This window comes from Crocodylus siamensis, chromosome 1 (assembly GCF_052110815.1).
Source record: "Crocodylus siamensis isolate JL-2025a chromosome 1, ASM5211081v1, whole genome shotgun sequence".
NCBI classification, from domain to species: Eukaryota; Metazoa; Chordata; order Crocodylia; family Crocodylidae; genus Crocodylus; species Crocodylus siamensis.
This window is the reverse complement of record NC_143395.1, coordinates 41,610,683-41,638,497: the sequence shown is the minus strand read 5'-3', so window position 1 is coordinate 41,638,497 and position 27,815 is coordinate 41,610,683. Positions and strand designations below refer to the sequence as shown.

Genomic DNA, 27,815 nt, shown 5'->3' with positions numbered 1-27,815 from the left:
TCCTATGATCCTTTGTATTTTAATTACTGATACAAGTAACATCAAGCATTAATTACGGAGTTAGGCACAGTGTTCAGTAGTAGAGACTGAAGTGTTTTGAATTCCTGTGGATCATAGCAAGGTTGGGGTTCCTATTTTGGGGGGAGGGAGACTTTTTTATGGGGGTGAGAGAGAATTGGCAATGGGGCGTGAAAAAAAGAGCAAGGAGCAAAGCACGCATGCCTCATACTCCTGCCTAAGGTAATGTTATAATACATCATAGCTCTGCGTTACAGGCATCACTGAACTTTGGTTTAGGGTCATGCTAACTAGAAGCCCTTTCTGAATGCTGGCCTGGCCTGGCTGCATTTGAAAAAGGCTTTCTTAATGGCAGACATCCTTCTTCATGCGGTGAGTCATCAGGACCAGCGCTCCAAAGACAAGGCACTGTTTCTCAAGAAGACTTTGGCTCCCTAAAAGAATCCTTTTCTTCTGGTGAAGAGCTTAGGAGGAAAGAGCGAGTGGGAGCACAGGCAAGGCCTGCAAGCCCTGCCCTGCACAGAAGCCAGGGCGAGCAAGCGATTTCCTCACAGACTCCCACCCCTTCACACGCTCTAGAAAACTAGTATGTGGGTTATACAGATGGAAAGGGTGGAGCCTGGAGGAGCGCCCTGAGGACACTGACCCTTCGCAGTGTGGCTCCACCACAATGGGTCATTGTCCTGAGGGTGCTCCTCCAGGCTCCATCACCAAGGCGCCACCTTCTCTATCTGTTTGGAGCCCATCCAAACAAAACCTGGAGGCCCTTTTTTGGGAGGGGCGAGAGTGTCAGCCTCTACAGGGCTTGGGTGCCTGAGCATCTCCCTACTGCTGGGGAAGGCCGAGGGCACCGCGAGAAACTCGGCGCGTGTGGAGGAAGGCAGCGCCGGCCTGGCTGGACCTCATTCAGGAGACCTGGAGTTGCCTTGGCCGGCTGCTGTGGGCGTGTGGCGAGCCCCGGGGGACGGCAGGGCGCGGGGGCTGGCTGGGCTGCGGTGCGCGCTGCCGGCTCCTTCCCCTCTCAGTGGGAAGTGATGGTTGAGTCCGGCGGCGGCGGCGGCTTCTCGTGTCGCTAGCAGCCTGTGCGCTGCGCTCGTCGCCAGCTCCCTCCTCCCTCCTCCCTCGCCCGCCCGCTCTCTCCTCCTCCTCTCCCGCACACTCGCCGGCGCTCGGCTCCTTCGCCCGCCGCTCTCCCTCTCGCGTCCTGCCTATGCCCCGGCGCCTGCGGCTCGGCGGCTTCTCCCCGTGCCGCGGCCGCGGCCAGCGGGCTCCCCGCAGCCGGCTCCCCGGGCCCCGCGCCGCTCCGCCCCGCAGCGCCGCGATGCTATGAGCGGAGCGAGCGCCCGGTCCTGCAGGAGGCGTCGGATGCCGCGCGGCTCGCGGCACCTGGATCCGCGCTCCCCGCCTCTCCTCGCCCGCTCCGGATTCCTTGGCCCGCCGGAGAGGAGCCGCTGGGGCTCGGCAGCCGCGGACATGCCGGCGCGGAGGCGACTCGGGTCCCTGGTGCTGCTGCTGCTGCTCGGCGCGGGGCTCCTGCCTGCGGCTCAGGGTAGGAGCGGGCTCCGGCCCCGGGGCAGCGCGCGGGGGGCGGCCGGGACGCTGCGCCCCCGCGCAAGTTGCAGGGAGCGCGGCCGGGACGTGGGTGGGGGGCGGCGCTGCGGGACACTTGGCAACTTGGCCCCGGCGCCGGGTCCTGCGGGCGGACGGGTCCCGGTGCCTTCAGCCCCGAGCGCCAGGTCCGGGTGCCCGCCGCGCGCGGCTCGGGCCGTGGTGCTGACGGGGCAGCTCCCGGCGGAGCGCGGGGCAGGGGCCGCCGCCGGCCCAGGGGCCAGCACCCGCCGCCCGGGGCTGCCCGCCCGGAGCCAGCGAGCCGGGGCTTGGCACTGCCCTGCCGCTGCTTGCTTGGTAGTCCTCGCACGTGCGTGCCACTCCGGGCCCGGGAGGGGGCGGGAGAAGGCATCCGCCGGACCCGCATCCCGAGCCTTTGGCACGGGGCGCTGGGGCCAAGGGGCGGGGGTAGCACCAGCTGCCGTGCCCAGGAGCGCTGCCAGCTCGGGGACGTCGGAGGCTGGGGGATGGGCACCTGCTGGGGCCGGGGGAAACATTGGCAGCTCCCCCGGGGACAGGCGAGGGCTCGGGCCCCGGGCCGGGCGCGAGCGGGACAACTTGCCCTGGCTCGGCTCCCTGGGACGACTCCAGCCCCGTTTGTTGAGACACGGGAGCTGGTCCCTGCGCTTGACATTTAGGTGGTTTCTGTTCATGGCTGACAGCACATATGAAAAGCTGGAGGCTGGATCGTGGTTATTCAGCGCGGATCCGACGTGTTTTGCTTGCATACAAAGGCTTTGCCTTGAACCTTTGGGCACTGCCTCCGATGCTGCTCTGCAGAATATAATTACACCTCACTTAATGTGGAGCAGAAAGGCGCCTACTTAAAGGCTGCAACCCGACTTCAGATCCAAGCCAAACAACAGGTAGAAGAGGAATCAGCGGGGACATTTGACATAATTCTTCCCCATTTACGTTCCCAGGCAGTAGAGCACAGGTATCTATATTTAGCAGAATGTAATCATAAGGTTGAAATTAGATTTACAGTTTAGAGAGAGAGGGAGAGAACCCACTGCTTAGTAACATGAACAGAACTGGCTTTCAGGAGCACATAAAATCACAATTAACAGAGCCCAGGAACTCTTTATTTTACTTGTCCTATAGTGGGGAATTAATTTTCTGTAGATTGTAAGAGAAATGTACTTGGTTTATATATATAAAAGTTAATGGTTACATACATAACTCTGTGTGTGTGTGTGTGTATAGAGCTATATAGAACATTTAGGATACATATATATGAAGAGAGGAGCCCTATATATAGAGCTCCTCTCTCTCTCTTTCTATATATATATATATATATATATATATCTCCAAAATGCTGCATTTCTGTAGGTGTTGCCTTGCACATAGTTTTCTTTTTCCTTTCTGTAAACCAGAGGTGTGCTGCGTTCTGCATTGTCCTTTAATGGTAATATCAAATGAAATCCAAAACCGGAGGTGTACTGCCTTCTGCACTGTCCTTTATTGGTAATATTAAATGAAATCCTGACACCCTTGCTACCGTGCCTTTGTCTATAACTTTTATAAGAACAAGAAACAATTCAGTGTGCATAGAGAAATGCTTGCATTTTCCCCATGGTATAGTAGAAATGAGGTACCTTTCTCTTAGTTCTTTGCAGCTGCTATCATTCTGTCTTAATGATGTATCTGAGTATTTTGGAAAATAGGTAAAGTTGATTTTTCCATTTATATACTCCATTCACATAGAGAGGCAGGCATGGAATGTTTTTAAAGATATCACTTCCTCAGAAACTACTCAAGAGCAGCAATAATGCTTCACAAAGAAGAAAGAGCACTACTAAGCTTTGTATGTGAGCGTGGCTTGTCTATCAGAGTCATTTCTTAATTCTAACAGGCTATACCTGGACAGTAATATGCAAAACACTGAAGACTGTTGATTTACATTAAACCTGAAAAAATGTAGCAGCACCATTATTTTTTTTTTTTAAGATCAAAGTTGTAAGAGGGAAGGAACTGTGAAGATCCATATTACTGTTATACTAAAATTTCTAGCAGGTTAAATCTCTCTTCTGATGGAATCTTAGTTCTGTGAGTCAGCCACTTTATCTTAATACATTGAGAAAATGCTTTAAATCTGATAAACAAAGGTTTCCAAATTCTATTCTTTAAAGATCCTTTACCCTATTTGTTTGGATCACCTTGTAACACTTTCATCACCACTAATTTGCCTCAAAGTGGATGTTCATAAACATTTAATTTGATACTGTAAGCTCAGTAGTATAATTTAAATGATTAGAAAAAACATTGTTCTTAAATTATATCTGTGAATGTACTCTTGCATATTCAGCTTAAGGTTTTTCAAAAACAAAATAAAAAACACACTTCACTTTTACATAGCTTCAGCTTATTGCTCCCATTTACCAAAATAAATGATTTGACTATGACACAGGAAAGTTCTCACTGTGTTTAAGTCCTTCCACATGTATATTGAATTAAGAGTGTTTTCCTGCTTTCAGGGCATGTATATTTTACTCTCTCTAAAACACTGGAACTCAAACTTTGGAGATGGCCTTTCCAGAGAGGCTCCAATCTCCTCTGTGGGAAGCTCATGCAAGTTCAGGGAAAAGAGCTAAAAAAAAAAAAAGGATATGCTATTTTCTTCCTTCTCTATCCCTCTCTCTCTTTTGCTGATAACTTGCCAAAACCAGAGCCTAGTGGTGAATACTGAGAAGTGAATGCTAAGTATTCCATGGATGATTCCTTTTTTGCTCAGTCCAGAGTAGAAATAATCTAGAAGGAAAGAAAAATGAACAGGCAGCTTTGTCCATGTGATTGAATTGTCATGTTTTAAAGACTTTTTATGATGGGTTTGATCTAATTTTCCAGTTTTAATATATACACATTAAAAGGTCACTGGTCATACAGAAGGTATATTATGCTCCCTGTCCCCAGCAGACATCATCCTTCTATCAAGGGATATCTGATACAGTAGTATGTTAACATGAGGATGTCAAGATGGCATAGAAGAGCCCAGACATGTAAAGTGATGCTCACTTGCAGAACTCCTAAAATCAATGGCTGTAACAGAGCATTTAGCACTTTCTGAGGTTTGACTGTATGTATAGGAAACAGTATGATTAGTTTCTTTTGCTTGCTTTAATCTCTTCTCCATATTCACATACTTCCACCCTTTTATAACCGTATGTTACATATCATTTAGATCTTGTATAATTGTTTCTTTCATTTTTTCTGTACAAAGTTGGGGCCTGATTCTTGGAAAGTAAAGGAATGTGAGTTCAGAAAACACTGAATTAATTCATTGAATTAATTGAAACATTGATCCTACTGAATTTATGAGACTACGCAAGTGTCTTCATCTCAACAACAGGCATCAATGCATTAGGTAATTGCTGTACTTGGGGTCCATGTGGGAAGTGGCTGAGAACACTTATTGGAAACAGATTTCAAACCGCGTACCACTAACCTTTTCTACACCTCATGTTAACCCTCAGCCACAAACTGTGTCAGAGTACTGACTGGTAACTGTTGTGAACTCAAATCTTTTTTGGACTTTAAAGATATGAAGTGACTCTGTTGAACTTCTAAGTGTCCCTGAACTTGCCAACTTTTAGTGTTGGGAAAAGGCCTTTGTGTAATTGTTTTGATTCAACAAATCACTTTACATCAGTAGGCCTATATCTATACTTCAGGGGATTCCATGTTAACTGTGTTGATAATTAACACAGCAACATTTTTAAGGGTGGACAAGAAATGTAACATAGTTTAATGTCATTACTTTGGATGTATATTTATTTCAATGAGATAAAAATCTGGCCCTTGTTCTCCATATGGGTGCAAAAATAAGAAGATTATAGGGTTAAGCAACATTTCTTTCAGTTCTGAAATGAACATAGAAAGAGTGTTATGGAGATTCCTCCTTACTTTTACTTATATGCCTCACTTTTCTATGCCCTTTAAACTATTTTTGGCAACTAGTAACTTCTGAAATAGGGATGAGTGCCATCTATGCCTGAGGAAAACACTAAGATCTTGCTTTGTCCTTATACATCTTTGTTCTAGCTGAATGAAAGTTTCAGTCAACCACACAAGCTTCCTATTGTGTTTAAGAAAATCTACATTAGATTTGTTATAAACATATCTCTAAGGAATAAGTGCTTAAACAAATTACTTGGATTAGCTCTAGTGTTATACTGACATGCTAAAGCAACATTTATCAGTTGTCTACAGTTTGAAATTGAATGCTAAATGAAGAAATATGCATAGACAGAAAGCATTTTTGTTTTTACTACACGAGTAGTACTGCATCATATTGTCAATAACAAGTCATACCGTGCTTTCGAGCATAAATATTTTTTGAATGATCTTCCCAAACTGGAACACTGCAAACCACAACACTGTCCATCCTTTCTCCCTGGAGAGCACATTCAGTTAAAATGTGAGATTTAATTATTCCTATGTTTCCAATTATTAGCCAGGATGCTTCTTGCTTAATCAGAATATCATCAATGGTTTGCTGTCAATGAAAGACCTGCAAAAATCACAGTTTCTTGCAAATTTAGTAATGCTCTAATTTCAAGTCTAAAAATTAATCAGAATTTGTTTTATCTTTATAATTATTAACTTATGCATCTCAGCTATGCATTTATGCTTAGCTTCATATATTGATTCTGGTTCTTTACACCCTAATACAGTAGACAATATTTTTAAATGAAGCAAAAACACTTATTACAGTTTGAAAACCAGATATAATTAAACCAACAGTTTTTCAATTCATTTCAACAGTAGTTGGACAGGCCCCTTCAATAATTAATTCCCAGAATAAGGTAGACAGAGGAGAGGCTGTTTGGGATACCACACCTTCCGCTTCACCACTGGAAACTTTTATCAGGGTTTATACCAGTATAAGCAGCAAAGTTGGGGTATATCTGGGTCAGTGACCATGAAAGCATTAAAAGATCATACATCTATGATGTTCAACAATTGTCCAATATATAAAAGCAGAAATATAATTTTACTCAACCTCTAGCTTGCTTCTCTTTTTGTTCTTTTATTTCTTAAAGAAATTACTCAGGATCAACAGTGGAAAGCTCTACTGTCATTTTAGTCTACAGATGCTTTTGTTTCTCCTGCAGGGATACTGCAGTATGGGATCGTGTTCCACGTTCATTTCTTCTTGTACAGTAGCATCCTGAAATGTTTGTGACATTTATTTATATAGTGCCAAGCATTATGAATTAAACTTTGAACACAGATTTTATTTTGCAGAACCAAGGCCTAAAGTATTACCATTATTTATAAAAGGGAATTGTACTTCTATTGCTTTTCACTTTATTCATAATTCCGAGGTAATGGCTTTTAAAATGAAAAGTTGCAAAATGCAACTTTTTACATTTTTCTATAAGAAAATCATCCTTGATTCTTCTTATAAAGGGATCTGGTTGCAACTCTCATGTTTCCAACTTTTTATGGAAAATGTCTAACATCTCCTTTGACTGCAGCAAACAAGCAGAAAAAACTGAGGCCAGAATTGTACCTTCTTGTTTGTTGCATAACATTTTGATCAACTGTTACCATGACATAGATTTTTGAAATCGTATCTTCCTACTTTTTGTTTGTTAGCCATTTGACAACAAACCAAAATGAGAAGAACACATGAATATTCTAATCTATGATATGACTTAGGCCATTACTAGAAGGGCAACATAATTGGTGCCTACTTAGGGGGCAGGGGGCAAGAAAAAGCAGTTACTGCCACATGGTCACAATTGTGAACTGCCTGTCACCACTTTCGCTTTTCCCAGGTACCTGGTTGCATCCCTACACTGCTGCTTAGGCTGGTGCCAAAATAACAGCAGTAGTACACCATGTTCTGGGAATCTTGGGAGTAGTTCTTTTTTTAGCAACGATCTATACCAGGTGCACCCTGCCAGGTGCACCCTGCCACTGCAGACCCTAATGGGCCATTCACATATCTAGACACTAAAGAAGCTCCCTAGTTTCCATACGAAAAAATTGAGAGAGAAGATTCTAACTGTTTGTGGTCTGAGTCTTAATTGTAGAATTTTCTTGAGTGTTTGACTTTGACTTTCCAATATAAATAATGTTCTTTTACCATAATTATTTTTGTCCGTGTGTTGAATTATCAATAATAAGTATACTAATAGTGCTGACAGGAGCCAGTTGAGAAGAAGAAACCATATTGCTGGGCACTTTGCAAATATATATGGAAGGATCCTACCTTGTTGTCTACATTTGACAAGTGACTTCAGTAAATAATAAGCAAAAGGAGGAAACCAGACATGAAAATAAAGGCAATGCTTGTGAAATAGGAATAGCATCTTTTTATCTTCCTTAAAATTAGAAAAGCAAGGCTTTTTACTGCTTTCAAAGCCCCCCACTTCTGCATAGATTTCCATGATATTAGGGCTATATCTGTATTAAAAAATGGAAAAAGTTCAAATTTTTTTATATATAATTTTGCACAACTTTAATTGTGAAATAAATATTAATGAAAAATTGCACTGTGTTCTCATTCATGTCTGTGGGATACCAGTACAGAGTCTGACTGCTTCAAGTGACGAAGTGGACTATTTTAATTCTACCCCAGCAGCCAGACTCTGTATTGGTATCCTGCTGATGTTTCTGATAATACAGAGATTGAGTCATACCAAGTGTTTTTGGGGAATGCTATTGTGTAATTCACTTTTAGATCTCTAGTACCATCAAGCAACTGCTGATGTTAGAGTAAGTGACCTTCTGCAATTTGGAGACGTATCTCTTGGGAAATGAAATTGATTTTCTTTATCTTGGCACGTGAATATCCAGAGTATACACTTTGACCTATTGTTTGCAGTGGCTCCAAGAGTGAAGAACGTAGTGCTAATAGATTTTAGGAAGTCAACAGCAGCAGCACAAGTAGCATTTAGATGAGTAAGCTTTATTTAGCCAGTTTTCTCTTGCTTTCTTATGAAATCTATGTAACAGGGGATGTACTTGGTCAATTAATTAAAACAAGTGTAAATGCTGAGATCTTACTAAGTTTTCTGTACATTCATAATGCAGTTTCATTTAAAGGAGTCTGACAGCCTGTAGTTAAAATCCCTGCTTCTATTTACAGCCAGCCAAATTTAGCTTAGGTTTTGGTACTGAACTATTTAGTCTGGGCTGCATAAAGGTTGAAGTCTTCACATTTAGAACCTTATCTCAAGCCCGGGGAACTCAATGAAAATGGATAAATCTCATATTGATAAACAGAAGCCTAATTCCTATTTGTTGTTATGCAAATTGCCACAGACATTTCATTTAAATTGAAGATATACTTTGGGTTGGTCAACAGATTTCAAATACAGTGCATCTCTCTGCTCATTATCACTAGCATGTAATTTATTTGCTTTACAGGAGAGATTAACCTTTAATTGGTTTCTTTAGTAACATTTAGTAAACAGACTGATAGAATGGAGATGATCTGTGCAAACAGGAAAGAAGGATTTCTTCAACTCATGTTGCCATGACAATTTAGTTTTTTCTGTCAAATCTTGGGAGGCTCTAGAGTCCTTTCTTTAAAGCAATACATCAGAGAATACTTTAGAATTTCAAGTTTCACTGGTTTTATGTTTTTTATAAATTAATGCAGCTGAGAATCTGCTTCTTTAAATCTCTTATGCAGCTACAAACTGGAACTGTCATAAAGGTACAACAACATGTTGCGCTCCTATCCAGAGAACTGAACTGGCCTTGGATATCAGGGTGTTTAGATTTCTTTTGTAAGCATGTTATAATAATAAATAATAGTCATCAAAATAATAATAGATATTGCAAAGTGGAGAGGCCAACATATAATTGTCATTTTGATCTCCGTGATGATATTTTATCTTGCAGCTTTCTATTTTTAAAGAATTAAATTACAGAAGGATTAGAGAACAAAGAAGAGCTAATTATTATATTTCTTTTAAAACTCTAATTACAAAATTGGTTCTGTGAAAAGTTTCAAAAAATTAAGAAAGCTATATTGTCAAGTTATTACTGTCTATGGTCTTTCAGGGCTGATACTGTAACACCACTAACCAATGTAAATTTTCTCTTTTGAGATATGGTCAACAAAAATGGACTTTTTGAACACCAAAAAGTAGTCTAATGATGTTTTGAAGTAGTTTCTGAAGAAACATGTCGTTGGTTAAACAATTTATTTTTTAGATTGCTGTTGGAAGTGAAAGGAACATGATATAAGAAAGGATGATGAAGTTCAGTGATGTTTTTAGTTTGAAAATAGGTTTCTCTTTATGGTAGGTAAGAAAAACAACTCAGAAATAGTTCCTTTTAAAAAAATGTTTCTCTTAGTGGATGTTTGGTGAGCTGGTATTGTTTGATTCTTACACCACAATGGATCTGAGGTGACTCAAATTTCTTTAAAATGAAGTTAAGAAAGTGTTTTGTTAAAGGAAAACAGTTTTTGAGTTGTCAAAAATACCTATACAAAGTATTCTATTTCTATACACATGCATAGTAGTCCTGAGCATTTGAGTGTTCACAAATCTAATTTTAATGCTGGAAATGATAACATGTCCAGGATCCCAAATGAAAATATGTGGCAGAGTCCTTTCTCATTTATTTTGATGGAACCTCTTTGGAGTGGTAACCAGCTTGCACCAAATAGTGCAATGATTTGGCCTGGAGTCATTTCAACCACTAAAAATCATGGTTGTTCAGATTTTGCCAGCCTCAATACTTTCTTTCTTTTCAGAGGGAATGTTCACTGAGTAAGGAATACACAATGCTGTCCCAAGAATTAATTGTTGCAGTTTTTAGTCCAATCTTACCTTTTCGTTCCCTGTATAACTTGCAAGTTACCAGTAAAGCCTCTCAGTACTTACTTAAAAGAATATTTGATAGAAACAGACTTGTGGATGAAGCATATTTCTAATATGCCAAATCATACTCATTTGTCCTGAAAAACAACTCCTTCTTACCAAAGTATCTGAAGAAAGAAAAAGTCTGTTTATTGAATAAAACAACATGTGCAGAGTAAGTACTATAAAGCTTCTGCCTGAGCTCATTTTACCTGAGTAGCAAGTTTTGTTTAAAGCTGGCAGCTGAAACGAGGAGAGAAGGTGTTTAGTGACATGATTCTGGGTTTTTATGTATCTTTGTCTTCACTGTATTTTCAGTTGTGCCAAGTATCTGCAGTTCCATTTTACATTAGCCAGAACTAGAGACTCAGCACCTCTGGGCCTCAGGTCATTTGCACTTCATCTGTATTTATATCTGAGATTTATCATATGCTGAATGTAATACCAGGCTATAAAGAGAATGGACGCAGTATGCAGCAATATCAATTAGCTACCTTTTCATTATGAGGTTATCCTTTTCATATGAGGTAGTTTCAGCTAATGGTTCTTTAAGATCCAAAGTAAAGCTGGCAGATATATAGCAGGGTTTTTTGTTCTTGTTGTTTTTCTCTTTAAAGTGCTACTATACTTGTATAGTAACTTGAGAGAAAATATCTGAACAGGACATATTGAGGAACAGTATGGTTGTGTTTATACAACTCATACAAGCAGTAAGTTGCCGGATGGTCTTGTAGTTCACACTCTTGCATACACTGTACTGGGCACCATGTACATTTTATTATATAAGCCCTTATTCCCAGGAATAAAGGGAAAAACTTGAAGATATCCTTGCTGTACTTATCCTAGTTTAATTAGCATAAAATTATACTTATTAAGGGACATATTTATTCTACTGAGGAACAACACCCTTGACAGGGATGGTTCTGTCCTTCATTACCAAACAAAATACAAAGAAAGCCCCTCAACTGTAATTCTCTAAGAGACTGAAGAAACATTCTTGCCACACTGGACAGTATGTAAAGCAAGATACGTTACTGCCTGCCAACAGCCCTTTTCTTCTGGCAACAGGTGCATACAGGGTGGGAGAGCAACTGCATAGAAGCCCTTGGGATCCCAAAAGTGCAGGAACTCAAACCCTGTGCAGCTCTTTCATCAGCCCCACATATTGGAATGACATCCTGCTACCTCCACTGTACAGCTGGGGATGACCAGAGTTGAACTGTTTGTGGTCTTGTGCAGCATTAGGTACTTGCACAGTGTTTATAAGAACCAGATACAATGCTGATTGAGATGGAAAGACCACCACCATGCCACTGATTTAAGCCTATTATAATCAATAATTCCTACTGTTAAAATGTATTGATGACAACAAAGATATTTTATGAGGATATATATAATTCATAATCTTAATGGGCCCAATTCATATTTGGTTTCAAACAGTTGTCTTTAAAGGAGAGCTTAATTGACAGAAGTGGAGTTTATGTGAATGTTTTAGGCATGCCTCACCATACTACTCATTTATTTTCTCTTAAACAGAAGTATTTCAAGTGACTGAATTGACAATGATTTCACTGATTCAGTATTCAGTGACAACTGCCCACGTCTGTGTAATCTAAAACCCCCCCCACAGTACATAAAGATCTATCCCATAAAAGTAAAATCAATTAAAAAAGGTACCAGTCTTTGCACTGAAAAGATGAAGTGCAGCCCATGATGAAGAAAGGGGCTCTTGCAGTGACAGAAAGTATGTCAGATGAGTGAATAGCATTCAGCTTGCAGGACAGTAGAGACAACCTTTGGAAATCATTCTTAGATTTCATTGACTCACTCACTGATAGCACCATATAAAGAGATAAGCTATATAAAAATGGGGCATATCTGAAAGAACGTGGTAGTGTGCAGTGAGAATTTCAATCAATTACCCCTTTCTCTAATCTTTATTTTTGTCATTTCTCTGCTTCATTTCAGTTCATTACTAGTAATGTTTGCCTATTTATACTAGTCTATAAGTAGAATCCTAGTTATACAATGATATATGGGTGTAATAATAAATTATTATTTATTGTTTGTATTATGGTAAGGACTATAGGCCTAACAGAGATTGAGGTGCCATTCCAGGCATTGTAGAAATAGAGGACTAGAAAACTATCTTGTCTAACTAGACTAGATATACAGAGTATATGATGGTGCAGAAACAGAGAGAGTGAAGTTTTATTCCTAAATTTTATTCCTAAAGTCAAATAGTAAGCCAGGCACAGTCAGGAAAAATATATATATTCTTGTCCCTGATTGTCTTACTATGTGAGAGTGCATTTACCTCAAACAAGTTTAATGTTTCTGCATGCTGGCTATGTTCTTTAGCTCAGCATTCTTTACTCCTGGGTTTTATTTTCTAGTATTTTCTATCACTATGTGTGCTGGTGAAAGAAGCTTCAGTAAAAATGTTTCACACTATAACTTTCCTGCTAAATAGCTCCTCACTGATCCCCTACAGGCTATTGACCTCACAGTCCTTTTGAACATAAATGTACTGATTGTAAACCCTATGTAGACAGCCTTTAATATTGTTCATATGCAGCCAAAAATATCTGCTGTCAAGTGCAGTAAGTGGGAACCTTTGAGATGAGGTAGTGCAGGTTTGGAGGGAGATACAGCATGCTGCAAAGAGGTGATGATAGGAGGGTAAAATTCCTTCCCCAGTGCAGAGAAGTAGAACATAGCCTGTGCACCACTTATGTTTCATTTAAGCTCTATTTTGATGACTTAAGTGAGATCCAGGCCTAGTGTTAGTTTATTTTATCTGGGAAGAAAACTGGACAATAGGCTCAAGCAGATCCCCAACATGAAATATTCCCCCCCCCCATTTAAAAAATCCCTTCCTATTACCCTTTTCCACATTGTTTAATTTATTCTGTAATTTCCATCTTGAGCAGGTAATTGAATTAAGCCCTGGATAGATAAATATGGGCAGATTGTTGTAAATAACACTGGGATCAGGAATGGACAGGTGTGCAACTATCCTTGAGTAGTTCACATAGTAGTAAGCTACACTGAACCTCCCAGATAGTGGGAGAGCCTTTAGCAAATTATTAACTCATGATGGAGGCAGACAAAAGAAACCAAAACCTATATAACTTATGCTGCTAGGCTGTTTTACAGCGTATCGTCTATTGAACTGAGAGAAGTTACTTTTGATTAGGGGACTGTATTACCTATCTGCTATGTTTTTACACTGCTATAATAATGACTACACTTTCATCAGACCAGGCTTTTAGAAACAATTTTTGTATTTTTTTCAACCTGAGGTGTTGGTATTTAATTAGCATATGGAGAAAAGCACAAGGGGCTATACTTTGAAACTGTATTTTGTGCATCCATCCATGTGCAGAGGTTCAATACAAGACTGGGGCATCTTGGACTAAAGTAGGACAGAAAATGCATCTGACTTTGTATTGTGTTCTTGTGCATGGGTGAGTGTTTTTGGATTTAATACATTATGCCAGATGATTTTAAACTCATCAGATAAATATTTCTTCAGAGGCATGTAAATAACTACATCATGTTTAAGAGTATTATCTCCAAATAGTATAAATGCATCATTCCCTAATTTCTCTTATTTATCTTGCAGTGATCACAGTGCTGCTATTGAGGTTACTGATGGCACTTTTTAGAAATCTATGTTTCATTACAAATGGCCATTTAGGCCAGTTTCATTATCTGCTCCTAGTTTTCACCTAAGTCTCATTAGTGTCATTGATATTTTTTGATTGTTTGTTTTTCTATAAATAGTATTAAAATTTTGCATTATGACCCTCAGGTTGTGTCTACATGTCGCTGTATGGTGATGTTGCTATGGTACTGTGTTTTAATACTTCCTTTTGGAAGTACTAAATCATGGCGTAGTACGGGCAGTTACTGTGCCACGTGCGTGGTGCATGGTTAGATTTCACTGCTAAGTCACCATAGCGGTATGCTATATCAGGGGAGTGCACTCCTACAGTGACATAGCTGGTAATCTCATTTAGACCCATGTGATCACTATGTTGCTGTAGCATACTGTATGGCAACATAGTGCATCGCTATTTTGCCATAGGGCTACCTGTAGACATGCCCTCAGAATAACAAAGGTATGCAGCATTTATCCCATGAGGGTTTTCTCAGGGGCCAGCAGATGTAAATATATATAGAAAGTCAGACTCTATAGGGTGTCAAGTTCACTGTAGCAGGTGCTAAGTGACCTTCTCTTCCGTGTAAGTCTACTCCCCTGATATATGTGAGTATCTGGCTGATAATAGCACATTATGCAAGAGGTCTGTTTTATACAAATTTGCCTCTGTCCAGCAGACCATCCTATATACCACTAGGCCTATATACCACTCAAATTCCACCTCTGCCCTGGTTAGAGGGTTTAAATGTCTGTAATTAGTACATAGGATTAATATGAGCAGGCAAATTTTAACCTCCATTAATATTATACAGACCATATAAATACTATAATAGTACAGAGGTGTGGCAGAGTGTGGAGTCCAAAATTGCTAGATGTGATGCTAGCCACAAGATGTTAGGTTCTTTGTTTACCATTGGCTGGAAACAATAGTGTGCCTTGACCATAAAAGCTTTTTGGATTGTTTGCCTTGAAGAATTTTGACGTTGACTCCAATTTTTCATGGCTTTTGATTAAATCTAAGAATTTAAAATTATTTTGATGCAGGAATTTTTTTTTTAATATTAAAACAAGCAACCCTGAACAGGTCACGATCAAACATCAGATTTAATTTACAAATCCTTTATATTTAATTAAAATATAATTATTCACTTTGAGTAGCAAGTGTTTAATGATGGCTTCAGGATGACATCAAAATTAATTGTGCAGTGCTGCAACTATGCATTAAGCTTGCTTAGTTTTAAATTACTCACTGATCATAAGAAAACATGTCATACAGAATATCTCAACCATTCTCATAGAAGGTACATTACAGTCATTTTCAGGAATTAGTACAACACCATCTTTTTCAGAGAAGAGTATTTAAATAGGTTTTGTTAATAAACTGTGACATTTTGTATTGTTTTGCTGCTGAGTATATTCCTTCAGATACGGATATTTCCTCTTTCCGTCTAGTTTCACTTCTATTTAATATTACTCACCTACCTGAAAAATTAAAGAAAAAATGTTGGTTGTACTTATATGGCATCCTATAACTTACTTATTGAAGGTTTGTTCCTAAGTGCATCTGAGTTGAGTACAAATGGTGCCAGATCCACAAAAGGACTAAGGCACCTAAGCCCTGTACCTAAGCCCCTGAAGGCACCTACATACAATATTTTGATCACCAGAAAAACTCAAAAAAAATTACCTTCCACCTAATATGAGGTATACCCAAAGTCTGTAAATACTTATGTTTTCATCAGTAAAGTTACTTAAGAGCACAAAGTTTTGCTTCTGTGCATATCCATAGTTGTTTAAATTTTGCTACTGCTGAACAGGTAGGCACATGATCCCCACTGGATCCACAAACTGGATGTTCCCCTATTTATCTTGCCTTCAGGGGCCAATCCGATATCCATTCTAAAAACATAGCTGTATGATAAAGCCCAGCACAAAACATAGCTGGATTAGAAGGTAGTATATATATAATGGCCTAGTGATAAAATACTCATCCGGGATGTGGGCTGCTTGCATTCAATTCCCTCTTCTGTCTGATGGATTTGAAGCTGTTTTATTGACATGCCAAGTTAGAGTGATAATCACCGGGATCAGGCATGGTGGGAATCAGTGTTCCTAACCCCTCCTGTTGATATTCATCTAAGAAAGAAGGAAACCTGGGTCCCAAGCTGTGTTCAAATGAATACTTCATCTGAAATACTTTATCACTGGTGCAGGGACTAGAACTGAAGTCTCCTTTCTTTCAGGTGAATACCCTATTAGGTTACAGTGTCAGGCTGCTGCTTCTCCCTCTCACTCTCCTCATTAGTATTTAACCATCACAAGGAAACTGGGATAAAATACTTCAGGAATATCCTATAGCCTGATCACTACAGCATGTATTTAGGAGATGGGAGGTGGGAGATGGAAGTGCAGATTCTCTGAGGATAAGTACTAAATTGCATAGGGAACATAGGTACTTAACGTGAAGCTGTGGATTCCCCAGGCTACAAGGCATCTGAAAATAAGATGCCTTTTGGATCTAGCTCTCATGTCTTTTTAGTACATAATGAATCAGTTTTAGGACTAGGCCCTTATTAATTAGTGTGTTAAACTCTTCAATACAACCTCCTTTAACATCCTTGTAATCTTACAAAGAAAATGACGGGATTATTAAGAGGGTTGTTTGGGTTTGGTTTTCAATCTGTGTTTATTTAAGACCTGGACTGTATATATTTGTGCTTGTGATTGGCTTTCAGGAACCCTTAACAAGCAAACCATCTCCTACAGCTCTGTTGACATCATTAATGATATGGAAGAGAAGCAAGAATCTAGGTCTATGTATAAACCACCCATTTTAATTTGCATAAGTTTGGTGTAAGGAGTTACCATGGTGACAAATTCAGAATAAATAACAGCTTTTGATTTGTAAGAGAGTGAGAGAGAGGGACACAAAATTGCAGGCATTCTAACCCATTGTTTAAGGGAGTACCATAGGTGTGTTCTGCTCTTAGGCACCTTCTGCCTTCATTCCATAACTGATTCCATTGTTCATGAATGCAGCTGTCATAATAAGATATGGTAATATAAAGAGATATCTTGTCTGAAATGCCAGAACCCAGCCTGCTGAGGGGTTTGGAGGTCAAACCTTAGACCTTGAACTTAAACTAGCATTTAATAGAAACTTCCTGAAGAACTGGGATGATGTAGTACTTAGCAGAAACAGCACTAGTGCATGTGTTTTCATTCAGAGGCATAGTATGTTGCAATAACTAAGATTGGAGGTCAGGAATGTATGGATTGCTGTAACCCAGTTCACATCTCTCATGACGGTACACAGTGTTCTGTTCAGCTGTAGGTAAAAGAAAGCATTTTTAGCAGCTGTTCACTTTTGTCAGTAAAGAATACAGATGGCCAGAAATCATATCCTTTCCTATGCAGACTTTTGACAAATATGAATTTCAGTTAATATTATCATTTTCAGCTCTGCTTGGGTTTGTATATTTGTTGTTTTTGCTTTTCATAAAAAAGCATACCGCTTTAATCGGAAAACTATCTGTATTTATAGGGAAAAAAATTAGCAATCCAGTTTTCCATCAAAAAAATCTAAAAAATTTTCAGCCCTTGTGAGGAATCCATAAATTGTATATGGACATTATTAAAAACAGATCCATTTGGGGAAAATTCTTGAGGACTGAAAAGAGCAAATAAATCTTCATTATTTAAAAAAGATTAAAGACAAACCAAGAAACTGCAGATCACTTGGTTTAACAAGGATTGCAAGGAAAATGAAAGTACCATACGGAAAGTGTGAAAGAACAGCTTGAAAATCAGTTTGATTAAGGATAACCAGCATAGATTCAGGCAGGGGAGGTCATGCTTAACTAACCTGCTGGAGTTCTTTGAAGATATTACTGCCATGATAGATAAGGGAAATTCAGTCGATGTAGATGACTTACAAGCATTTGACAAAGAACCTCATCTGAGATTAATGGCTAAGAGAAATCATCATGAAAGTAAAATAGACTGCTGGAAAGAAAACTAGCTTAAGAGTAGGACACAAAAGGAAAGGCTAGGTAGACTATCCTGATAGTTACCATTAGGAAACTCTGCAATTTGTGAACATGCATAACATAATAAAAATTATGTGAATGAGAGTTATAAACAAGATCTCCAACTTTGCAGCAGATACTAAAATTGAAAGCAGAGCAAGTAATGCAGAGCAACATGATAATATTATCATTTATGTTACTCAGGTAGCAGAAAAAATGGAATTTGATTAAAAAAATAAAATAATCTAGGAACACAAAACCAATTTTCAAAATGCTCACTAAATAGGACTATCACCCTGTAAACTGAGCAAGAAAATGATTTGGGGGTTATTGAGGAAATAATTTGAAGCCATCAGCCCAGAGCAAGCAACTTTTAAAAAGGTCTACATGATACAAGGGTATTTCAAAGACAAGACATGAAACAAAGCAGAGCGTATTGATACTATACATAACCCACCTTCTAAAATCTCATATAGAATATGTTGTGCTTTTTTGCTAACTATATTGTGGTGATCGTGGGGAACTACATAGGACAATCAAGACTGATATTAGGTCTAAAATACATGAATTGTGAGAAAGTTAAAGAACCTTGTGCTGGTTGATTCTAAAAGAGTTATGGTCTCATTGTGCTTGACACATGACAATAGCCTTAAGAAAGAGAAACTGCTCCAAATATCTTACAGTCTGCTTCCAGTTCTTTCGGCCCGGAGAGCAGCAGCAGTGGCAGCAACTGGGCAGGCAAGTTAACCCTTCCTGGCCTGCTCCCAGGATAGATGCCAAGTGGGCTGCCACAGGTAAGCAGGGGAGGGGTAGGGCAGAAGAGATGTGAGCAGGGAAGATCAAGGGGGCTGGGGAGGGTGGTGGGGGCAGTGGGCCCAATCCAAGACAACAGACAAGGGGGGAGGATGGGGTGTTTACACTAAAGTGTAGTCTACAGTGGTGTCACCTTAGTGTAACATGAGCTGGGTAACATGCATCAGAAATAATCCTTCCCTGGAGTGACATAACTTTGAGCCACATAATAAGTGCTTAAAACTAGTTTCAAATGTTAATATGAGATTATCCAGGAGTTAAGAGCTCCTGGAACCACCCAAAATTATTGTGTAACAAGGCCCTAAGTAGATCAGCAGAAAACTAAAGGAAAGTAATGGGAAAGAGAATAAGGGGAAGAGTACCTTGTATAAGAGCAGAAGGAGATCACTGTCCAAACAAGTAATAACATTCCTATGTTCTGCTCCCCATTTCAATACCCTGTCTATCTGGTTACCATGGGCCAAATTCTCTTCTGCCTATTAGGCACATAAATGGACTTTGGTGGTTAAGTGAGATCATATGCCACCCTGATAAGACCCTGAAAATTAACACAAAAGGTAGGTGCGACCTTTTTCCTCACTGTCAGGATTACTGGTAAGGGCTTGGCATTAAATGGTCATAAGCCAGCAGATCAGAAACACACAAGACCAGGAGACAGAAGTAGAGGTCCATACTGGAGCAAGTGGTCAATAGTCAAAGGTCTACACTGGAAACAAAATTAAGGAGGTGGAGATCAGAAAGCAATGATGTATGCTGGAGTAAGGAACAAGGAGCTACAAGCCTGAGGCATGACAAAATGGAGTTTGTCCTAAAGGTAGACTTCTATGATCCTAAAAGGGTTGCTGCTTATGGGGCACTAAAAGACCCCTTCAGGGCCAGCTGAAAGGAGTTAAGCAGCCAGGTTCACTCAACTACTCAGGGCTGGCTGGGATTAGTCAACCTGATTGCTGCCTCGACCCCTGATTCACACTATTTTCTTTCTTAAGTGTAAGAAAATGACTTGAACAGGATATCTAAGGTTCCTAAGTTGACTTGGATGCCCAATAAGTGGAATAAGTGGATGATGCCCAATAAGTGGATCTGGCCCATTATCTCTATGATAATTTGCTAAAAATTGGAGCCTAGTGTCTTTACTTAGATTGTATTCATATTTTTCTCTAGTTATTACTTGTATAAACTCTTATAGCCCTAGGAAATTACATGCAGAGGTATTAAAGTATGTAACAAGTTAGCACAGAAGACAGTTTAAAGAATATAAATAAATTATTTAAATAATCCCTTGCATTCATTTCTATCAGAGAGAAGACAGGTTTTCTAAAAAAAATAATTGTTTGTTATTCATTAAGATGGATTTCCTCTTCTTGAAATCTTCTTACACTTTCAGATCATCTTGGGAAAGAGAAACACACTCTTTAAAAACATCAAGTTTCCCTTCTAGTTGTGTAAAGTTTCTTTATTATATCACTCAGACCTATGAGAATTAAATTCATATGGTCAATCATTTCTTTGTACATAAATCCAAACTTTTAGCAAAGGGCTAGATCTGAAAAAGGGACTTACTACAAATGGTGAAGAGTAAGTACCTTTACATACATTGCCTCAGGAATGGAACCTAAATCCAAGGGTCTAGGTCTAAATAAACTGCATATTGTGCAAAGAGAAGCCAGAGATAATCAATAGAAAATACAGAAAACAGAAGTATGCTTAAACCCTTTCTAGGTTGGAGATATATTTTCTAGTTCTATACAGGGGCATATCTCTCCGTGTAGGGCCCATAGCCCAGAACCTTTTCTTCTCACTAATATACTTTCTTTGAAAACTAAAACTGGGGTTACTGTTCAATACACAGCTAAAAGAAGCTTAGGACCGCCCCCACCCCCATATAATCACTCTTCTTTCTTCCAGTTGAAGTTTTTCTACATGAAGAAAAAAAATCAAGATCTATTATGCAAAAAAAAAGAGAAACCATTATTTTAGACCATTGATAATCTTTTGGCCTCACAGGTCAGATGAGTGGTGCAAGACTGGTCCACAAGAAAGATCCTGTATGGGGTTGGCATCTAGATTGGGGCCTGCGCTTAGCCCCATATATGCAATCAAGCACAAAGAGCCATGCTACACAGCCTATAGGGCTCCCTGAGGGTTCAGGAATTTTGTAGGGGAGTGACAATTAAGCTTTCCAGTTATCCTGCTTCCAAATTTTGGGACCCATGGGGAGTCCTGAGGATTGGATGACACTGCTCCATGGGCTAGATATGACTTGCAAGCTGGAGTTTGAACACCCTTGTTCTAGACTGATTCACCTAGGAAGGGCAGTCCTGAGTTTCAGTGCTAGTTCTGAGGAGTGTTCATACGTTTTAAAAGTTATTATAAAATCCAAAAAGTACTAAGTTTAGGCATTTCTGGGTTTAGGCAACAGCTGAACAATTTTCACAATTCTGATTTTGGCCTTAGACTTTTAAACCACCTCTGTTGTGCTACAGGTATCCTCAGTCATTTTTTTTTAATTGGGCCCTAAATCACTGCAGGATTGGATCACAGTTTAACAAGCTACCGAGGCCTAAACTGTCTTAGAGCAATCAGGGAACTTACACTGATTTTTGGTCCACTGCTTTTCAGTTACTAGAGGAAGAGAGTTAAAGGAACAGAGAATGACAACCATGTATACTCAGGTGTGATTGCTACTAGTATGCTGTGCTTTTGACTTTAAAGGGTAAAAGAGTGGACTTTTAAAAAGATACTATCTTAAACTGTCTGACTGCAGCCTGTATAGTCTTTTTTCCTAGAAACATATGCCAAAGACTATACCAAAAGGAATCCAAAATGGTAAGACCTAAGGTTCTTGCAAAATAGTTGTGAAATCTGTTTTAAAAAAAAGTAATGGCAGAGGCAATGTAAAGCAGAGGCAAGTGTAAACCTTGTTATTTTATGGTTAAAGTTTTGTATTACTTAGAGTAGCTTCCCATTTTCTTAGTAAATATTTGGCAATAGGAATAATATTCTATGCAATATTTAACATCCCTATTTGTTGATTAAATTGCCCATTAAAATCTATATTAAAGATATATATTGCACTTATTTGCTAATGTTTTGAGAATTCCGACTGGTGTAGAAATATATTTATTAAAACATACAGTTGTAGAGAGCTCACTTAGATACTTATATAAAAACAAGGAAATGAATGTCATGTAATGCCCTTAAGACCCCTTTACTTAGCTAAAAATATTTCCCTGAATTCTCTTAAATGGGAAAGTCAATAAATTAGCTGTTTGCACTGACAAGAAGACATGAATTTTAGAGACAGATGTCAAAAAGAAAGATATGTTCTGTGTGTGTGACAGTCTTGCCTATTTTATTCTCAGTTAAAACACACAAGGAAATTAGTGATGTCAACATTTTTAAAATTCTTAATTTATATATTGGATCACAGAATCTAATTTCTTCTTCTAAACTTCATAGTATTCACAGGCCATGTCTACATGAGACAGTGACTGAGTGACATACACAAGTACTAAATGACTGCGCAGTAACCAGCATTACTATGCAGTCATGTCCCTGTGCAGCTTCTTGGTGATGGACAGCACAGTAGCTCATTACTACTGTGTAGTAGCATCACATGGCTACTAAGATCTAGACATCAACTTCTATTGGACCCATTCTAAAGAGTATACTATTGTAGCACTTGTCAATAACAATTTAGTTATGGTTAAAGTCTGTCATAATTTGCATTATTCTTAGGAGTTTATAAATTGGCCACAGAGACTCTCTATTGGCTAAGACCTGGCTTGCTAGATATATAAAGTATGAGTTTAGAAGCGACATTTTAAAACGAATAAATAGTTTCTAGTTTTATATAACTAATGCTGTATCATATAACTTACATGTTTGACTTTAACATAGAAATTTGGGGAGGGCTAGGGAAGGTCGGGAACGGAAGTGATATTTTTCTTTTGGAAGTTTTTGTTTGCACACAGCTAAATTTACTGAGTGATTTTATCAGAATAATATGACTTGGCTTCTGGTTGAAGTTTTGGGCACCAAATAGAAAATTCAGAAGCTGAGATTTTAAAAGCTAAGGTATGGTTACACCATTTGGTATATTTACATATTTAAAGTTAAACAAATAAAAAAATAATCTTTTGCTCAGTTCTTCAGATAACAAACCATTATTGGTTCAATCTACACAGCTTACACTAACCTACAAAGATGGAATTAATTCAGCCTTAGACTTCTTAACTGTCTGTACTTAGCCCAGTTGATTTCAGAAGATGAGAACATTGTTTTCAGGAAGAATTAATGGGTAAAATTTTCTAAAATACTTGGGTAACATTTTCTAAATACTTGATTTAGATTTCAAAATTCCATCTTCCAAATGACCTTGGCAGGTAAGCCTAGATCCATAAAGGGACGTAAATGCTGCAGCATCTAACTCTTAGGCACCTGCCCTCTGGAGTAGAATCCATAATCGTGAGTCAGGTGCCTTGGCTGCCTATGCAGTGTCTAGGGAGAGCTAGATCATGTACAGTAGGATCCCATAATCTGTGTGCTGAATGAGGGCCTTGCTACACATTAATTTTAGGCAGCTCCTGAAGCTCTTAACCCCTGAATTGTCTATACATTAACACTTTAAACAAGTTTTTAGGTGGCTTAAAGTTATGCTACTCCATCCTAGTCTTGTCTCTGATCTGTGTTACCCAGCTCTTGTTACACTAACATGTAGCCACTCTAGGCTACAAGTTAGTGTAAATACCCCACCTGCTCCCCTCCTTCATTGGCCTGGATTGGGTCCACTGCTCCCCCCACCCTCCCCAGCAACCCAGATCCCTAATCACTTCTTCCCTGATCCCTGCTGCTTACTTGTAGCTGCCCATGCTCTCTGTCTGGGAGAGCAGATAGGGAAGGGTTAACTTACCTGCTGCCACCACTACTGCTGCTGTCTGGGCCAGGCTTAACCAGGAGAAGGGTGTCAGGAGGGATTGGGCAGGAAAGCTAACTCTTCCTTGCCTGCTCCACCAGAACAGACAGTGCAAGTAGCATAACTGGGGAAGCGGGTAGCCCTGAGAAGAGCAGGGCAGAGGGGAAAGGGGTGGTGGAGGTTATTCTTAACTTTCAGTCCTCCAGGCCCTTGCTGGCCTGAAAGTGTGACTGCTCCAAAACTTGATGTAGCACTGATACCTATCAACATTTGTATAGCTCACACTGTAACATGCAATGATGCCCTGAGAAGCTATCTAGACACAGGGCTAAGAAGTGCTGAGGACAGTCTTGTTTCTAAATCTTCTAAATCTTATGCTATTTGGGTATCTTACTCATGGCAAATGGAGACTTTTCTCCATTCGTAATACAAGTCTAGAATCTTCTCCTAAAGGTATACCCGTACCCTGGGCACATCTAAATGTTCACTAATGTGCTTTTGCTGGTGCACATTAAATTTAGTACCTTCATTTTGAGGTACTAGAATATTTTAATGTGCATTAGCAAAAGTGTACAGGTTTTTTGCGATGCTTTAATGTGCATTAAAATTGGCTATGTCCATTAAAGAGCACATGTAGACATGCCCCCTGTCCCTCAACAAACTGAGCATGGCTTTATTTGTCTTTTAAAGAAAGTTTTCTGAATAATATGGATATAGTTATGCCTTCTTTACAAGTAATTTACTAAAGACCCCACCTAGGCAGAAGTTTAAATAGGATGGAACAAAGGACTCCCTAGCCCTGGGTCCTGACGTAGAAGTAGGGCTCCCTCCCCATCCTAAGGAGTATTTTCTATGGCTGGAGAGCCCTGCACAGATGGGATAGAGGGAGCTGGGTATGTGAAGCCCTATTCACGCTAGATGGGTGAGCGAGGCAAGTAGAATACACCCAGTCCTGCACTCAGAAGCATATCTGTCAGGTTACTAGGAGTAGCTGGAGTGAATCTATGCGGCTCTCGCTGCTCCAGCATGCAGTGAGCCTGTCCCTCAGCTATAGCAGCCAAGCGCAAGCTGCTATAGCAGGAGCTACAGCAGCTTTTTCACAAGTGCAGAATGCAGAAGCAGGTAAGAGTCCTCTCCTCTTTCCCCCATCAGCATAATTCTCCCCTCACTCCCTGAACTCTGCCCAGGGTACTGAAATCTCTTGCTTAGCCTCTGTACCTAGGATATAGGAAACCTGTGTTCAGTTCAGTCTTCTGACTGAAGGAATTTAAATACATATGTTCACCTCTTTAATATGGTACCTCCTGTATTTTTCATAAATCCATCACTAGATTAGTACATGCCTTATTGGAGCAGGACTGCTTCCTCTGAGGTGAGAGCCTTCAAATCAAGGGTATGGAATCATGCTCCTCACTCCCTCTTTCTGTGTCAATGCATCTCGTCACTGCCAACTACAAAGTTGTCTATAACCTGGTAAAGCAGACACTTTCCTGGGAGGGGAAGGTGTGGGTTTAGCATCATGACTTACTGTTCTAGCTAGTGCATAAAACAGGAGCATGAAGGCAGGCAATGTTTTTTACTGGGCCTGACTATTAGGCTCTCTTTCAGAACTCCAAGCATATTGGGATTCTCAGGCAAAACAGGTGGAGAAATACCTAGTTTATGATCCTGATGACTCTTAGACATAAGTTTGGTAATAACTTGCTCAGCACTCTCAGTGCTAAATCTCTTCTGGGCCCGCCCGGAAGCAGATTCTAGATTCTTGAGAAAGATAAATGTTGACATTTTATGCACGTGCAGATTTTAGGTGTCTCCAGAGTTATGCTGTGGTGGAGTAGGAGTCCTGAGAACCTATATTATGTACTTGGGCCTCTGTAGCCTACCAAAATCTAGCTTTGTTTTAAGTCCTTTTCTTCATCTGACCTTAGTCACTTCCTTTAAAAAATTACCCATTGGCTACAGATTTGAGTCTGGGTTCCTTGTCTCCTTTTTACATAGTCCTATTGGGCTATATTTCTGCATTGCCTTTCACAATATGTATTCACTTGAATGTAACATGAATGTAAACAGTTACTGAACCAAAAATGGTAGCTGTTTACAGGCACTATCCATATATTAAAATTACAGCACTAGGTGAAATGTGGGAGAGAATTTGCCCTGACAACATTAGTGAATAAAAAGCACGAATAGGAATTCAGCTGTCTATGTCTAAATCTGCTGGGATTAAATTTGTTATTGAAATCTACCTTTTCAATAGCATTCTGCATTGATACATTATTTAGGTCACAATAATTTTTTTTCAGAATTTTGCTTCTGCAGTTGGAACAGGAAATTACAGGCCAAGTTTGCTGATGACACCAAACTCTGGGGTAAAGCATCCGTACCAGAAGACAGGTGGGTGATCCAGGCTGACCTGGACAAGCTCAGCAAATGGGCAGACGAGAACCTGATGGTGTTTAACACTGGAAAATGCAAGGTTCTCCACCTTGGGAGGAAACACCTGCAGCATCCTTATAGGCTCAGCAGTGCTATGCTGGCTAGCACTACGGAAGAAAGAGACTTGGGGGTCATCATTGACCACAAGATGAACATGAGCCTGCAATGCGATGCTGCGGCTAGGAAAGTGACCAAAACACTGGCTTGCATCCATAGATGCTTCTCGAGCAAATCCCGGGACATCATTTTCCCCTTGTAGTTGGCCTTGGTGAGGCCGCAGCTGGAGTACTGCGTCCAGTTTTGGGCTCCACAATTCAAAAAGGATGTGAAGAAGCTTGAGAGAGTCCAGAGAAGAGCCACGTGCATGATCAGAGGTCAGGAAAACAGACCTTACGACAACAGGCTGAGAGCCATGGGGCTCTTTAGCCTGGAAAAGTGCAGGCTCAGAGGTGATCTGATGGCCACCTATAAGTTTATCGGGGTGACTACCAGGATCTGGGGGAACGTTTGTTCACCAGAGCGTCCCAAGGGATGACGAGGTCAAATGGTTATAAACTCCTGCAAGACCGTTTCAGGCTGGATATAAGGAAGAATTTCTTTACTGTCCAAGCCCCCAAGGTCTGGAACAGTCTGCCATCGGAGGTGGTTCAAGCACCTACATTGAACACCTTCAAGAGTAAATTGGATGCTTATCTTGTTGGGATCCTATGACCCCAGCTGACCTCCTGCCCTTTAGGTGGGGGGCTGGACTCGATGATCTTCTGAGGTCCCTTCCAGCCCTAATGTCTATGAAATCTATGAAATTTCCAGCTTGTATATTCCAGCTAAAATTCTTATCTTACAGTCCTTGTTTCCATATATGCCTGTTAAATACCATTAAACACCATATAATAATAAGCAATTACAATGCATAAATTCTACATGTACATTAATTTACATTTTTCTGTTTCATTGCTTTTCTTAAATACAGACTTCGGTGGTGGTACACAGTTATGCAGCTTTTTTGGATAGACTTTTTAGATTTAAACTCTGCCACTGCATAGGCATACATAAAATACAGGTGCCCCATGCTCCACTGGCACAGTTCTAAAGATACTGGTGTGTTGTTGCTACACTGGTGAAACTAGAACTATAAACTAACATGATTTTGGCTTTATGTTTTTAAGGCAATAGAGAAATAGTGTGATTTCAGTGCGGTGGGCATAGAGGGCTTTTGTTACTAATACACTTAGGATTTGTTAATGTCTGTCAAAGGCCCTTTGATAAATTCCGTAATTTTACTTCTCCGCATTCTGCATCAGTTACTACAATGACTTCTCCTGGGAACATCATTGTAGCACTGATTAAACTTTTCCAGAGTACATGACTGCTGTGAAGCAAAATCACTGATGTCTTCTTTCAAATTTCTTCTTTAGTCAGAGATACAGTAGCCATTTAGCCTCCAGGAGCAAGCCTATCAACTAGGAAGATCTGCAAACTCACTGCTAATTACAATATTTACA

General features: G+C 40.0%; 1 protein-coding gene across 1 annotated transcript in view; it reads left to right on the top strand.

The window, feature by feature from the left end:
- Positions 1-1,201: 1,201 nt before the first annotated feature.
- The window catches only part of CSMD1 (CUB and Sushi multiple domains 1), a 2,270,760-nt gene continuing 2,244,146 nt past the window's right edge, over positions 1,202-27,815 (top strand). The window contains exon 1 of the mRNA XM_090033387.1: positions 1,202-1,567. Within this exon, the coding sequence (XP_089889513.1) occupies positions 1,345-1,567 (223 nt within the window). The 5' untranslated portion in view covers positions 1,202-1,344. The remainder of the gene's footprint in view (positions 1,568-27,815) is intronic.